The following is a 16,744-nucleotide window of genomic DNA, read 5'->3' as shown; positions in this document are numbered from 1 at the left end:
CTGGCCCCATATGTCTGGGCAACATGTCTGGGCCATATCTCTGAGCCCAGGGTCTGAAGCAGGGGAATGACTCTACCCTTGCATGCCACTGCAGCAACTCTTCTCCTGAGGGAAGCATCCCATCGCAGCCATGCTTCCTCCTTGCCTCTGCGGGAGCCCGGAGAGCCGAGCTGCCTGCCGTGGCTGCCGAGGAGAGCATGAGGGTGGGGTGGACCCAGCTTGTGTGTGGTGAGATGTGGAAGGGGAAGAGGAGTGTGGCCCTCCAAGAAGCAGCCTCCAGGTAGAGGCTTTCTCATCTTCCAAGTAGAAGCTGGGTGGCAAGCCCAGTTTTCGAGGGTCTCCTGTGACCGTGCATCCCAGATGCTCCTTCTTTCTCTCCTTGTCTTGTGCCATGAGTGACCTTGGCCTGAACAGGCCTCAGTCCCTCATTACCAGGACTGCTGAGAAGCTTTGAGCAAGTGGTGGTGAGGGAAGGGAAGGTGGGGTGGGGGAGAGAGGGAGTGAGATGTTCTCACACATTCACCCTCCCCATTCCTGGGCAAAGAGGACCCGTTCCTGCAAACTGGCACGCACCTCGCTGCAGCAAAGCCTGTCAAACAGCACCGCAAAATGTGGCAAACCGCATGGGTAGGTTGCTACCACAGCAGGAATGCTCCTGCTGCGTTTGGCTCTGTTTGCGTGAAGACTGATAAGCCATTTCAGATGCATATTCCTGCAGTGAGTGCTTTGTGCAGATGGCTGCTCTCATTCTTTTGGCAGGCAAAAATCACAGTCTTGCCATTTCCAGACTGAAAGCACATGACCTCCCTGCTTTGGGCTCGCGGCATAACTCTAGTACCAAAAACGTAGTTACCTGGACATTAAGAGGCAGTGCCACCTGCTCCCTTAGACAGCCCTTAGCAGCATCTTCAACACAGGTTAAATAGAGCTCGTTCTTCTATATGACAGAAGAAATATCCTTGTCTCCTAGTTCCTTGCATTCACTCATTTGTCTGTCTATAAACTACCTGTTATCACTTATCTTATTATGACAGAGATTTAGAAATACTACTTTGGCACAATGTAACAAGATGCCACCGGTGGGCTGAGCTGCAGAGATCTGTCTGTGCACGCCTCCCCAGCCTGAGGAACGGCTGAGATCATGGGAATGGGCTTGCACCTCCTTTACTGGGGGCTACACCAAGTTAAATTACCCTGCGTTTGCCACAGGCAGGTAGTCGGAGCATTACCGTCACTCAGCTGATACAAAATAAAGTGTTGTTTTGCAGCGATGGCTGTATTTCCATGTATAACCCCCTCGGTGTGGCTGCATGCATGTGCTGACACTACGAGAGTGAGAGGGCAGACGCCTTTCTACCTTGTTAGTTCTTTTCCTCTGATGCTGTGTAAGTAGCCCTTCTGCGTCTCCCCTTGATTTTGCATGGATTATACATGTTAAAACGTGGTAGTTTCTTCATCTAAGACTCTATCTGTAATCTCTTTGGGACATTAATCATCTTTTATGTTGGGCTTGTATGGGGGTAACGGGGCGGTCCTGGTTCCTCAATTGTGAGCCTAGAAGTGACTCCAATCTTATTAGCAGCTAGGATAATAATAACAGTATCCAGTGCACTAACGCTGTGCCTCTAAATTGCTTCTTTTGCCATTGTTTTCCTTAAGAAACTGTAATCCTATAAATGTCTTGACTGCCCGTTGCTCTGATTATAAAAAGCAACTTTCCCACATACAGAGAGTCAGAAATAGAAGGCTGAAAATCAAAAAAATATATATTGCACAAGCATTTCTCTGGTCCCTGCCATTTCCTTCTCTTGCATCTCACTGTCAGGAGCTACACACCTACCTATCAGCTGCTTTTCTTTGTGTAGCAGGAGATGAAGAAAGTTATAAAGATTGTAGCTGGTCATTTGACTAGACAAAACTGTTCACATAAACACATTGGAATGGCTTCTCAAAACTCGGTGCCAGCTATGTGCTGTCCCTCTTTGCACCAGAGTCAAATCTATCACTGACAACCTCCGCCCCAGCTTAATTGCAACACAGGTGAGAGGGCATGGTTGCAAGGAAGTTGGCAGATGAGGATAGTTAGAGAAATAAAGTGAAGGAGGCAGGAACAATTGATACTGCATGAAAATGAAGTCTATTTTACAACACACAAAGAAACAGGCTTTTCTTGGGAAGTGGATCATAGGCTGGGCTTTTTCATACACCACAGTGCTTATTCTTCATGTGACATTGCTCACTAAGGTGACACTGAAGTCAGCTGGTAGGAATCCTTGATGTGCACACTGTGAAGAATCAGTGCAATGGGGATATCCAGATTGCTTTGGTCTGCAGATGAGGCTTATGGCAAATACGGGATTTAACCGCATTCAGATAGTTGCCTTATCTGCAGAAGGAAAAAGCCCTGCTGATACACACACAATACACAATGAGGTTATGTTTAAATAAACAAACTGGCTACTGCTCTGGCGGCTTTGGATGTGAACCAGCAACAGCAGTGTTAAGCAATTTCAAAGCAGAGTGAATGCGATTTTCACACTTATTCATTTTTAATTTAGGTCCATTTGAAATCCAAGCAACCCTCTATTATTAATTTGTTATGGCAATATTAATTAATGGTTTTGCTCTACAGCAGTAAGAATGTTGTTTAGACTGAGTGAGATAGATTAGAAGGAGTACAAGATTAGAAAAACAATCTGTAAACTGGTCAGATGCAGTTGGGGGTCACCTTGATTTCCTGAAATGAGCACACTGCACTCTGAAAATGTGGGAATTGCATGAACAGATTTCTACCAGTGCAGACTCATTAAGGCTGGCTGGGTCAGCACTTTTTACTGTTGTCTCCTATTTTGGATTACAAGAATATTAGCTCCCAAGGCAGGGCAAACAATTGTCAGACTGCCATGAAGGTTGATAATCAAAGAAATTGCATATTATTTCATGGACATTATGAGTTTATACCAAATATGCTAGGAAACAAGGGGTAATATTCAGTGATTCAGAGAAGGCACACAATGATGTGTTGTGATTTCCATTCTCTTGACTCTATCTCTGCTGTTTTCATTAGTTTAGCAAATATCCAGCCTCCTTTCTTGGATACTCTGACTAGCATGGTATGCCCACTCTCAGACCATCAGTAGCAATTATTTCTTAAACTTTAGTAGCATAGCATGGATAATAGTCCTAGTTTGAAGAAGGGTAGTAGCTGGTAGATTGATGGGCAAATTTTGTGACCATTTCAGCTGGTCCTTGGATTATTGCAGCTACCTCCTATTCACCCTTTACACATTCAAGGGCTTTTCCCTACTATCATTGAGTTAGTTATCTGATATCCTAACAAGTAAGATGAAACACAGAAAAAGAGTGGGTGGTTGGATAGGACAATAGTTACTTCTTACTCTGTGAAGAAATTTCAAAATCTATCCCTAAGCCATTCAAGTTTTGGGGCACTCTCCTGCACTTAAACAGACTCGGACACCAAACAGGCTATGCCTACTAGAGGCCTACTGAAGCTGAAGTAGGCATAGCTTTGAAAACGTGGCTTGAAATGTGTCCTTGAGAACGTGGCTCACAGAGGATCAAGGAGAAGAGAAGGAGCTGAAACAACTTTTGGGGCAGCTCATTCTGACCGCAGTTCAGTGAGAATAACACTCTCACCGATACCGCTACCACCACTTCAGTTGACAAAACAGCCAGATGGTCTGAAGTACTGAGCAAAGAAAGTCACTTGATGAGATATTGCAAAATACAGCAAGAACAAGTAAAGATGTTTCTGGTTTTAATGCTTAAGCTATGATCCAGCTGAAGTCCGTGGAAATCTGTCTGTTGGTTTCAGTGGAATTTAGATTATGACTGAAATGGGTAACATAAACATGGATTTTGTGTCATGGATGCTGTATCTATTGGTGAAAGTGGTTAGTAGGGAAGTAAGCAGAAATCAGTGTTTTAGGGTAATCAGGGTTTATCTCTCAATTAATATGCTGAATTCTGGCATTAAAAGTGTCTGGCTAATCTTTTAGTTGGACAATACATAACCACTCAAAAAATACTGACAGAGAAAGTTCAATGGCACCCTTTTGCTGACATTTATACTTCCAGAACAGTGAGAAGATGAAGATAAGGAGGGCATAAGTCTACAAAAAGGAGAAAAGGACATAAAAAAGAAAATACACCCTGAAGAATATGTGTGTTGCCTTGTGAGCAATTTGGGACCCAGGTAAGATGTGATATTCAGGTGGAAAATGATTTTGAAACCAAGCAATCAGGTAATAGTTCAGAGAGATCGTGAACTGAGGTAATGATAGTTGTGGTGCCATCTCAGAATATGACAAATCATCATCCTGTGAATGGTAGGTTTCTTAGTTCGTGGTATTTAACTGCTGATCCACCTAGCAAAGTTCACTGGGAACAGCAAAGCAGTAAGTAAGATGGGAGGAAGGATTCTTCTTTATATCCAGTTGCTAGGTTTCCATGGGGCAGGATAGGCATGTTCTTAGAAACAAACTTTACTTTTTACAAAATTAATTAGCGCAAGAAACTGCATAGGGGAAACTGCATAAATCTCGCATTTAAATCTCATTCACCATTCAGAAGGGTACTGGGAGGAGGAAACTGCCAGGTTAGCCAAGACTTCTAAAACGTGTGCTAAGCACTGTGAAGGCCATTGTTTTTATTAAATTAGGTTGTTCTCCATGGGTGCATAGAGTCTATGAAGTAAGGGGAAAGAGGGGGAGGATTATGATGTATTTTAGAATTTCTTACATTTCTTACATTTCCTTTCTGGAAGCATAAGAAGGGAACTTCTGGTTCACCAGACATAATTCCTGGAAACTGCAGGCAGTCATGTCACATAAAGGATTCATTTCCTGATCAAACTCCCTCTTGCTAATGAACATTTTTACTAATGTTAATGAGAATTGCTACTAATAATTTGCATTTACACACTACTTAAGGATCTTAAAGTGTTCTTTCATAAAATATGCCCATTTTTTAGACAGGGATATTGGATTTAAATGACTTGCCTAGGGTCTCACAGCAAGCCAGCAGTAGAATGACTCTTAGAGCTCCTAGTGCTTTGCATTAAATCCTGGACATTAACAACTCCCTTCATAAAGGGAGCTTTGTAGTGGCGGATCACCTCCTGGTGCTGGTGGATCAAACCTTTTAGGATAGTGCAGGCAAACCAAGAAATTAATTGAACTTGTGTAATGCTTCTCAGTGTCTGCAAATCCTGGCTTCCTTTGAACCTAGAAAATTGACACAAGTCTGAGCATGCAATGCTAAGATAGCCTTTGGCATACGACCAACTATGAAATTTTGATTCACTAAGTATGTACCTCAGATCTGTATTTTCTATATGAATACATCAATAATCTCTACATTTGTTCCAGGAAAACTTCAGAGCATTAACCATTTCTTGTACTGTTGGAGATATAGTTCAAAAAATCAAAAAATAGACCTATAATAAAAATCCTTTAACTTTTCTTGCAGCTGAATTGCCAGGAGAGTTACTCTGACAAAGGCACGTTCCTTGTCATTGCTATCTCCTCTGAAAGGCACTGTTCTCAACAAAAAGTAACTCTAAAAGGAGGATATGGGGCATCCCGGTGTCTTCTGTTTATGAATTTCTTTCTGTCAAGAAAGAGGCAACATTACAAAACGACCTGCTTTTTCCACCTGTGTCAATGTTATCATTCTCTCTAGAAATCTGAAATGTTGACTTTTCCCCTACATTCTGCCCTCTCATCTATGCCTCTTATGGAAAGGCCTGCAAATTGTACCCAGTGATTTTAAGATACATTTTTTAAGCTTTTGCCTGTGGCATGTGGCTGTTTCTATGAGAAAAGAGCTTAATTGTGGCATGGTACTTACTATAATTTCAGAGGAGCCATTCATAGAACAATAACAGCTCTAAAGACACAGATCACATTAATCTACAGAATTCCTCCAACTCAGTGGCAGCTACCTGAGAGCTCTCACCTGTGGCAAATGGTTACATTTACTCCTGCTGGGAATGTGGCTGGGCAGCCGAATGTTAAAGAGGGCCTGCAGAGCAGCTTGTGCTGCTTGGCCTTTTGCCAGCTTCTTGCTACGTCCTGAGCCTTCAAATGTTCTCCCGTCCACTCGCACTGCCATCACAAAGCTCTTGATGTGCTGCTTCTCCACGGTCTCCGACAGGCAGACGTACCGCAGCCCCGATCGCAGCTCATTTAGCAGCACCACCGGGTTCTTCTCGCTCTCCGCTTTGGATGCCATCTTGTGCCTGTTTTGCTTACTGTGGCCCATTAAGTCCAATGTATGGCAGAGTAACCTCCCATGTCGATAAGCAGTGGAAAGCAATTCATTATTAACTGGGTTGTAGACTGAAAAGTCCTCGCTGTGTGTAGATGGTTCAAACTCCTTGAACAGAGTATCTGGAAAGTCTGCCTGATCAGAAGTGAAGTCCGTGGATGGATTAATACAATTCCCCATGGCAAAGTGAGCTTGGCATGCATTTGGGAACTGAACAAAAGACTTCAGAGCTAGCTCTGCAGCACGCATTTTGGCTTTCTTTTTTGTGGGTCCTGTGCCTTCAAACGTAAGCCCATTTACTTCTACAGCAACAGCAAAGACTGGAGCATGCACTGGACCTGTCTGGGAAACCATTTTATATTGTAAACCTGGTTTAAGTTCATGTAGCTGAACCAGAGCATTCTTTGGTGTCACTGACCATGAGACTTTCTTCCAGATGAGTTGGAGTTTACAGAAATGGCCATTGTTGCCTTCCTCTAAGGGTCTTTTTCTCTTACTGCTAGATGTTCCTCCTCTTGCCCTCTCACTAGAGGACACTGGATGATCCTCCAGGTTGCCAGTGTTTCGATTTTCCTTTACTTCTGCACTGCTGGTACCTGTCAGTAAAGAAGAAAAAGAACTCACAGTTGTCATCACAGTAGCTGACGTCATGTCTAGGGTTGGCAGAATGGCCAAAAAAGAAAAGAAAGAGCTAATGATAGAAATTTTATGAAGGAAAATGACATCTTTGCTTGGCTTTCTTTGAGGGGGAAGATATAATAGTTTTCCTCAAATATCTGTATAACGGTTGCTCTATTTGTTATAGCACAGATTCTCAGCATGTCCTGAACGATTATTTTTCCCCAAAGTTCTACTTGTATTAGTCATTAACCTCCTGTTCTAAAAAGATTACATCATTCAAAGAGGAAGCGTAAATGATGCCATGTGACTGAAATGAACTACTGCATTCACAGTGCATAATTACTAGTAAAAAGTGAATAGTTTGCAAAGATCCCTTAGGCTGAGATTTGTTCCATAATCCATGTGGACAAATGCTTATGAACACATTATTAGAAATCAAAAATGATTCACAAATGATTCACAAATAGAAAAAGGCAAGTGCATTGAATAATTTATTTTCAGTGAATAAATTGAGCAGCTCTACTCACAACATAGGCTCTTGTGTTGCTAACAACATGAATCCAGCCTAAGAAATGATCACACAGACCTTCCCCACATTTGAAACTATAATTTGTTCTGGACTCAGATTCCAGTTTAATACATGAGAATTTTTCTGTCACGTTCAATTGCACATACTCTTAGCTCCTTCATCAGCAATAACTAATACTGCAAAAATTCTAGATAAATCTAAATCAGCCTAGGAGAGCCAGAGCATCATGATGGGAGTAATTACTGATGTAAAGGATAATCTGCATCAAAGAAAAGCAATGGGAGAGAGTGACTGCCATGAAACACTGTCCTGATGGGTGAAGGGAATGAAATGACAGCTGGGAGCTACGGAGGGAGCACTCTGTGGTTGGCAAGCCAGGGAATCTCATGTTGCTCTCAGCTACACTTGTGCAACACCTGTGTTGCAAGGCAGTATTCTTTGCTGCAGGGGATGTATGGCTGAGAATGGATATTCATCTCACTGATGTCCTGAATGAGAAGGAAAACACGCTGCTCTCTCAATAAGCATCTTACAGCATTTGTATCATTTCTGATGCGTTTGTTTAAATGTATTGCATCTCTGACACATCCTCCACTCCTTCTGTGCTTTGCTTGGGGAAGTAAATATGAGTTTAATCAACCTGTGAATCAACTCCTTCCTGGGGCTATGCACCTGATCCCTTTCAGACCAAAACACTGCCTGGCTGATGGCTTATATTCCAACAAGCGTTGCTCATGGAGCTTTTCCCCTGTTTTGTTATTGTCAGATGGGAGCATGCCACCTGTGGTAACTGCATGAGTCGCAAGCACAGAGAAGATCCCTGTTGTCCTTAGAGGATAGAGAATGGTCCTTCCATGATCTGCAGGGTTGTGGCCACATTCTGCTTCCTCTCCACCCTGACATACAATCCTGCTGCAAGGGTCCAAGCGGTTAGCTGCCTGCTGAGCCTGGAGGAACTTCTGCTGGATCAGCGTGACTGTGCTACAGCCCAGAACGAGGCTGTGGCTGACACAGCACAGGAGGCTGCAGAGAATTACATGGAACCAACCATAATAAAAACCTCCCTTACATCCCAATGAAAAATGGAGGGGTTGTGCTTGTATTAAATGTCAAAAGACTTTTTCCCATCAGAGTAATAAGACTGCATTCATGCCAGCTCTTCCACAGGAAGCAGCTCACTGCTTGGACCTTATTAAAAACCTCGGCACTATTGCATGCATGGCAGCCCATTTGCAGGACTGAAGCTTTAGGCTCCCTTTCCTAAAAACACTTTGGCACACACTAAGCCTCCAGCCTGTGTCTGTATTTCATCAGTTACTTGCTTAACTCCATATATGTGCTGAAATGCTTTGCTGATGCAGAAAGTGGACTGACAAATTAAGGTCTTAGTGACTACTTAATTTTTACTTTCTACAGCTAAGGGGAGAGAATGACGACAGGTGAGGAAGGAAAGAAAAAGAAATACATAATAGAAAAAGAAAAGTTTCACCATATGGCATTCAGCCATACAAAATGTGAAATCTTTAAAACAGCCTCACTGGAAATAAGACATTTAAAAGGTCAAATTAAATAAGACACAAGGATAACGTGGTCTTTTCTTGTTGAGTTCACAACTCTATTTATGGAAGCTCCAGACTGAAGGAGAAGGAGATGCCAGCTTTAACTTTGCTCTGCTTAACTTGGCAATGACTTTGGCCAGACATTTTCCTCTGCGATTGTATCTCATGTTTCCATCCCCCTTAGAACACAACTCTTTGTTTGCATGATTTTTTTTTTTTTTTTGCCTAAAGGTGAAATATTTTGATGCAGATAGGCTTTTTTGAGGGAAGCAGTTTTGATTCTGTATTTCACACCTCCTCTCTCATCTTACCTAATAGGTTTTTACAGACCCAATTATGGTACATAATGATATTGAAGTCAGGAGGCATGACAAGAAAGATAGCTCTTGCTTCACACTATACTCAGGTTTGAAAAGAATTTGTATTGATTATGCACCACTGAATAGGAAAACTGAGGGGGTTATTTGTATTTATAATTTATATTGTCTTCTTCCAGCTATTTTTTCTTTCATAATCAGAGAAGCATGGATTTGTGAACAAGAATGTGTGACCTTAGCATCTTATCTTAATCACCTCACTAACACAGTGATTAACTAAAAACATGGCAACATAAAAATAAACTGTACTTGCTTGTCCTGAAATTTTGTCTATGGAACTGTCTAGTCTAGGTTTTGGGGAACAGGGAATTTGCACTGATGTAACTAAAAAAATGCAGAGATGTCAATGTAAAACTTCTAAGGGCCAGACACAAAGGATACTTGGAAAAAACTTGGTCTACCTGAAGGTGATGTGTATATTTATGGTATGTTCTGGCATAGTTACACTGATGGAAATCCATGCAAGTGTCCTTACATCCAACCAGATTCTAAGAAGACCTGATTCTGAAACACCGATTAATAACTCAGCTCTTCACAGACCTCAACAAGAGCTGCAGCAGGCCAAAAGTCATCTATGTCATGTAAATTAGAGTCAGCCTGAATTCAATGAGTGCCTCAGAAAGTCTGTGAGCCTGATGGACTTGTGATATCTGACAATAGCAGGACAATGTGAAATTACTGTATACTTCTATGTACCTTTGAAATAGAAGATCTTTGAAATGTGTCTTTTATGAGACCTCTGTATAGCAGACACAAGATTACCTCTCTAATGGTGGCACATGTACTTCTATTGTGAAAATCAGACAAAGCAGGCAAATGACACCAAACTACATAAGATAAATACTGTAAGCAGCCATAATAGAACAATCACAAGCAATTTTAGAAATGAAGAGCACTAAAAGGAAAGGGGTAAGTCAGAGAATATACACAGGGAAAATGCAAAACTGTGGATCATTTTCAGTCCTGTTATCTCTCATAATGTCTTGGTCTTGAGATCCCAAAACACATTCTGTACATTTGGAAAAAAAATTATAATCAAATATAATTTTTCTATGATGAAAGGTTGGAAAATGTAAGGGGAGGGGATTAAAAAAGAGAAAGAAAAATATTACAACTTTTTGGCAATAATTTCCAATCTATGGTGTAAGAAAAATTTGATTCTTCATTTTAATATCTCCTCAAGTAACTTTCTTCACTGATTTTTGCATTTTTACAAGCAAAGGGAGACACTGCAATCTTGTATTTGCTTCAGAAATTGAATAGGAGAGAAGAAAGCAGTTAGTGAAATTTATTTATTTATGTATTTTTCCTCAGTCTTCTGTCTCCTCTTTCATGTTTTTCTCCTTTGGTCATTATGCACAGTAGAGTTAACCTACAGAGTCTGCATCATCAAGAGCTTTTCAGAACTATAATGCATCACTAATAATGACACTGCCTATGTCTCTGGGTCATAAGGGCTCTGAAGAACTAGCCATCCGATACTCCATGCTACATTTGAAGAGATAATATTGTTCCTGTTGAAGGTTATTCTGCTGCCAAGCCAACTTCCAGGGAGGATGGGAAGGGAGAGGTAGGTGGCATCTTCATTCTGGCTGGCATCTTTAATACTGAATCACAAGTAACATTACGCTATTGAAAAGTTATGATATTAAAAGAAAGAATTTACAGTCTCTGTGGTATAGCAAACTTCTGATATAACTGATTTCTATGAAACAGGAAGTTACTGTCTTTAGAAATGTTTAGTAAAAGTAAAATTCCCAGGAATGCATTTTGAACAACACAGGTTGAACTGAATTTTTATTTTCCTGCATCCTGCATTTTAATACCTAACCCCCTTTTGACCTTCTTATGTAGAGTATGTTTTTGCTGTCCAGCTGCATCACATTGACTGCAAAGGTTAAAAGGATTGATCTCCATAATTCCTGTCATATTTGGAAGTGAAAAAATTTCACTCAGAAGCAATAGATATGACTTGGGAGTCAGAACGATGGTACCTTTGTTCAAGGTCAGCTACTGCATTAATAGCAATGTAGGGCAGGCTCCTCTGACAGGCAAAACAACATTTGTATGCAATTACTGAATCCATAACAAAGGTTTGGGAACTTTTCTGCTAGGGATTTTTAGGTCCATATTCTTGACTTCAGAATAATAAATTGTAGCTAACAATAGAAATCACACCTTCCTCTCTTACACACAAATACACAAATATATATTTTTAAATTTTCATGAAAGAAGTAAATATGGTAAGTCTACTTAAGGAAAACCTGTCATAATAGCATTGTTGCAGATGAAATCCTCCCTGCTAACTCACAAGGTTTAGGCTGTTTAAAATGATATTGTTAGACCTCATCAGTGTGTAACATCACACTGTGAGGGGAAACATTTGCAATGCAATGAAAATATAGGACTTTGCTTAAATTAAAGACTGAAAATTTGTAAAAGGTGATTGATGTTGCCTTTAGGTGTTCCAAACTGAAAATACTCTGCTTTGCCCACCTTACTGTCTGCAATAACTGTGAAATCCATGTACCTCCAGTGCAGCTCTTATCAGTTACAGAAATTATTCAAATGACTTAATGCCCTGACTTAGATGATACTCAGATGCTGATGCTCTCAGTCTGATTTAGCAAATAAGTACATGCAGCCACACCTGTGTGCAGCTCTGACGAGAAATGGATTTAAGTACTTGCATTCCTGGATCAGGACCTGACTATAGTTTAGTTTTAAGCATGGGGAAAATCCAAATGATGGCAATGGATATGGTTTTCCAAACAAAAGCAGGCATTCTGGTTGCTGGTGCAAGATGGCTTGGTGCTCTGAAGAAGATGGTATGGAAGATGATATTCACTATATTCTTAAAGGCAGGGTCCTTGCTGTATCTCACACTAAGCAATCAGAAACTCTGGGGCCTCATGCTTTCTTAGAAGGATTTTGACTGACATGCTCAAAATTGAACATGCTTCAATGCACTGAATGTTAGGCTGGGTTTCATCCCACATGATTTTTGCTGTGTTTCTGAGATACCTATGCTAGGGACATAGTCACCATCAGCTGCCTCTGCTGTCACTGGAGAGAGACATATTCCTTCAGCAGGGCTGCGGTGCTCCGAGAGTTGTCTGTCCTTGTCTGTTCAACATAAAAGGAAGCTACAGCAACTCAGGTGCTGCGGTGAGGTGACTAAGGGCAGTCAGGATCAATCTAGGCCTCCGTGCACACTTGCACCAAATCTACACATACAGTAGCATGGCACAGCCAGACCCACAGGAATTGTACGCTGCTGCTAGAGGTGCATGCCAGGTTTGTGAGTATCTGTGCCTGGTGATATTCGACCTTGATGTTGTGGCACAGCGCTGATGGGTCAATTTAAGATCAGGGCATAGGCCGAGGTGCCTAACATCATGAAGGGCAAGCAGACAGTGAATGGGGAAGGATTATTCACTGTTTCATACAATCCAATCACTAGAGACAGCAGGCTTGAAACAACAAAGGGATGCATTTTTTTGACAACACGGTTAATCACTGAACTCCCTGTTCCTGGGTGTTGTTGAGATCAGAAGTATCAGTGGGCTCCAGAGCAGACTAGACAGGTCTATCAGTGTCTAGGGAACAAGATGATTCAGGTGCAGACTCAAGCTAAGTATATTTCTTGCTGGGAGCTAGAAAGATATACCAAAGGCAGGATCACTATTTAAATGTCCCTTCTCTCAGTGTATCACTAACAGCAACTGTTGAAGACAGTGTACAGAGCTAAACACCCTATTTCTAATCCAGTATGACAGTTCTTGTATTCTTAGGTACGACTGACTTCTGCGAATGATGAAACAAGGTAGTTCCTTTCTCTCATGTTTAGGGTCTTCTTTGGAGGCTGATTATTAGTCTACCAAAGATGGCATTTCAAAGGAGGCTAGTGGCTAGCATTATTTTATGGATCATAAACCACAATAATGGTATCTATATGCTAAAAAGCACCAGTTGAAAATGCGCTTGTAATTTAACTGGCATGGATCCCTTTGTAAAGAAGACCTAAAGAAACATGAAACAAAGGATTTGAATCTATTTCAGTTAATGGGACTCTCTGCATTCATGTAGCACGGTCCAGGATGGAGCACTCTCACAGGGCTCGTACAAGGATGTTCAGTTAGTGGAAACCTACAGGGATAACCGAAGCACCATGCTACCTTGCTACTGTTCTTCTAGCTATTAGCTAAATTGTTAACACAGTACAAGACATGGCTTATTCAGATCAAATCCCTGAAGCTCTTTAAAATGCTTAATTACTACAGTGGTACCTACCTGCTATGGAAGTCAGTGAGAACTATGTCACTATACCAGAACTGAATAGGACTGAACACTGAAATATGTCTGATTTGAACTTAATTCACTTTTTTTTTTTTTTTAGATTCTAATAGGCAACATTAAAAAAAAAAAAAAAGTTGTATATTCCAATAAACAGATTGATGTCATTACCACTAGGAGTATGTTTGAACCAGGAGAGGACTAGGCAGGGTATCCCCAAACACAGTGAAATTCACTGTTTTTGTTTCAGAAAACATAGCTTACCCTGTCCGTGTGAGCTATTTTAAAGCCAGCACAGGCATGAAGCAGTCTTGGCATTACTGCAGCAGTAAGAAAATGGTGTTACAGTGTTTGGCTTGTACAAACTTCCTACATTACCTAAAAATAACTGAGTAGCACATTTGGGAAACATTACGCAGTAGGTGCCTGCACCAGCTCATCATGTGCATAATATGTTTTTTGTGTGTACTTCTCATATCTCTTCCTGAAAATGTAGCCTCCTTGGGACCGATTTTGAAGGATTTTCAAGACTTTTTTTGCCTTTGCCAAGATATGTAAAAACCAGCCCCCATGTCGCAGGTACAGTGTGATGTCTGTATGATATTCAGCAGTACAAAATAGAGGGCTGTGCTCCTTGAACAGCTATTCCCCTTGGTGCCACATCATGTTTGAACGAAGGCAGATTAGCAACAACAGGGAGAAAAACCCATTCTTCCCACCCACTGGTTCTAATAGGGCAACACGTCATTGTGTTTCTGGCTGGAAAAGAAACCCATCTGGTAGGCAATACTAAAACTCAGAGAGTTGTTCATTTGGTTCAGAATGCCTTCCTCCCTTTTTTTAATGACTCAAGATATGTTACAATAAGCAGGGCTGGATAACACACAATAATTGCTTCTAGGTAATAAATGGAAGGGCTTAGTAAGGGTTATTTGATCCTAACCGTGCATGTTTCTCCTGAATTTATTGGTGTTTTAAAGACTTCACTTCTCTTTCAAACTCAGCAGTGCTTTCCTGTAGCTCTGCAGTCACGGGCACAGAACGTGTCAGTGCCTGCATTCTGGTGCAAGTGCCCCAGAGCATCCTGTGGCTAATTTCTGAGTTACATCTAGTTCATTTAAGCCTGGTTAATCATCTCTTTTCAATTGGATTTGGTTTCTTTCTATTTTTTGCTCCAGGTCATGTCAAGCAGGAGTAAAGAAGAAAACAGTTTTTCAAAAAGAGGGCCTGATCCTGCAGTCTTTACTTTGGTAAAAGTCCTTTTGTAATCAAGAGAGTATAAACTGGGGGGAAAGACAAAGGAAACAGAAAGGTCCTGTCTTTTAAGGGTTGTGAGAAAAGCAAGCAAGCAAAATAAGGTAACATAAGTGAGAAAGGAAAGGAGCTACACAGTCCTGTGACCCTGAGTGCTAAACACCTCCCTTTGGTAAATTTTTTTTCCTTTATATTTGTGGCATACAGTGTATAGCCCCTCTTGCCAGTGCCTGTGCAGGGAAAAGTGGGAAGCTGAACTGAGATTAACCCCTCCTTCACTGGGCATAAGAGAATATGCTTGCACTCAGCATCAGATAATTCTGCATTTTACTGAAGGACTGTGCTCAAGGCCTGCCAATGTTTGCAAATCTACAACTTGTCCACAACTACTCGTACACTTCAGTGCTTTTAGGTAACTTTATCGTTTGTCTATCTAAAAAGAAAAGAGGCTGCTTACTTAAATTGTCTTCATCCTCCATGTTGGTTGCACCAGGACTCAAGTACTTGAAGGGTGCTATAAAGGTTGACAGTATGCTTACTTTTTCTAGAAGAAAACAGAAGAAAAGAGACACATAAAATCAGTATTTTGTCAGGGCATTCAGATCTATTCCATACTTTTCCTCAGGTGAAAACATTTTGGCAAGTCTGTTTCTTTTCTGTTTTTTCCTGATTCTACAGTTCCATCAAAATTTGAACTGCAATGCATTGATTACAGCTCGCACGTGTGAATGCCCAAATACGCATTGCTCCTGGTTTCTGCCATACTGACTTCCCACAGCCTGTGCAGTGACCCCTTAGCACTGCTTCGCAGAGATGGTCCAGGCACTGACCTCCTCCAGCAAGGACCTGGTGCAAAGCCCAGGGGGAAGGTGGATTTTCCAGTTCAGTCTTCACCTGCGATCAGGTGAATGCAAAGCAGGCCTTTAGCAATATTTTTCAGTCATGTCATTCTAGCAGGCCTGGTTTGTCTCATGCCAATGTCTGTCTCCTGTCAAAGTCTAGTGGTGCTAGAGAGTACCTTAATACCCTTTTACTGTGAAATACTCTATACAGAAGGGCTGAGGGAGGCTTGAACGATGGCAGGTATTTAGCTGGAAAGGGAGGAAGAAGGCTGAGAGCTGCGGACAGTCAATTGTAAAAGGAGGAACATGAGGATGCTGCACCAGATGAGACCACCAGTTCACCTGCTCTTGTTTCCTCTCCCCGACAGAGGCTGTACCAAAAGGCTCAGAGAAAGGACAGGAGTTAGTGGTACAAGAGAGTGCAACAGCTTTTAATTCTTCTGGAAATCATTGATTTGCTCTTTTGGAAACCTTTATGTTGTGACACAGGATGTTATTATTCAAACAATAGGAATTCTGTTTGGACTCCTTCTTATTCACATTCATATTAAGTGCAATTCATTCTACCTGCAGCTTCTGTTTATCCTGGAGATAATAGATGGCACAGAAATTTACTTCCAGTGCCAGGATCAGCCTCTGCGTTAGATGCCAGGATGGATTCAACAAAATGAGAACTGATACTGATTTATATTAGCTCAAAAATTGGTCCAGAATTCATCTATGGGGAAAAGCTGCTATTAACACAAACACAAGAGCCATGGCCATATTGAAGATGCACATTTTGTTTAGCTTGTTACTCATAACTTATTCATCGCATTTTCTAGGCTGAATTCCTCCTGAAAAACTATAGGTCCTTTACTGAGGTACCTATGTTATCGGAAGTGTCTGTTTTGGGTAGCAGAGGAAACAGTAAGGCACCTTAAAAGGTGACTCACAGCTCTGAAGGGCTTAGTTGCTTTCCTTAAAGCACCTCTC

At 41.3% G+C, this 16,744-nt stretch overlaps 1 protein-coding gene across 1 annotated transcript in view; it reads right to left on the bottom strand.

The window, feature by feature from the left end:
• Positions 1-16,744, bottom strand: part of ADARB2 (adenosine deaminase RNA specific B2 (inactive)) — a 324,958-nt gene that overhangs the window by 97,476 nt on the left and 210,738 nt on the right. Inside the window, exons 2-3 of the mRNA XM_013952567.2 lie at positions 15,385-15,471; positions 5,980-6,887 (exon numbers count right to left, since the gene is read on the bottom strand). Of these exons, the coding sequence (XP_013808021.2) occupies positions 5,980-6,887; positions 15,385-15,471 (995 nt within the window). The remainder of the gene's footprint in view (positions 1-5,979; positions 6,888-15,384; positions 15,472-16,744) is intronic.

Source organism: Apteryx mantelli, chromosome 2 (genome assembly GCF_036417845.1).
Source record: "Apteryx mantelli isolate bAptMan1 chromosome 2, bAptMan1.hap1, whole genome shotgun sequence".
In the NCBI taxonomy this organism is placed as follows: Eukaryota; Metazoa; Chordata; class Aves; order Apterygiformes; family Apterygidae; genus Apteryx; species Apteryx mantelli.
The sequence above is the reverse complement of the archived record's forward strand: the minus strand, read 5'-3'. Positions and strand labels throughout refer to the sequence as shown.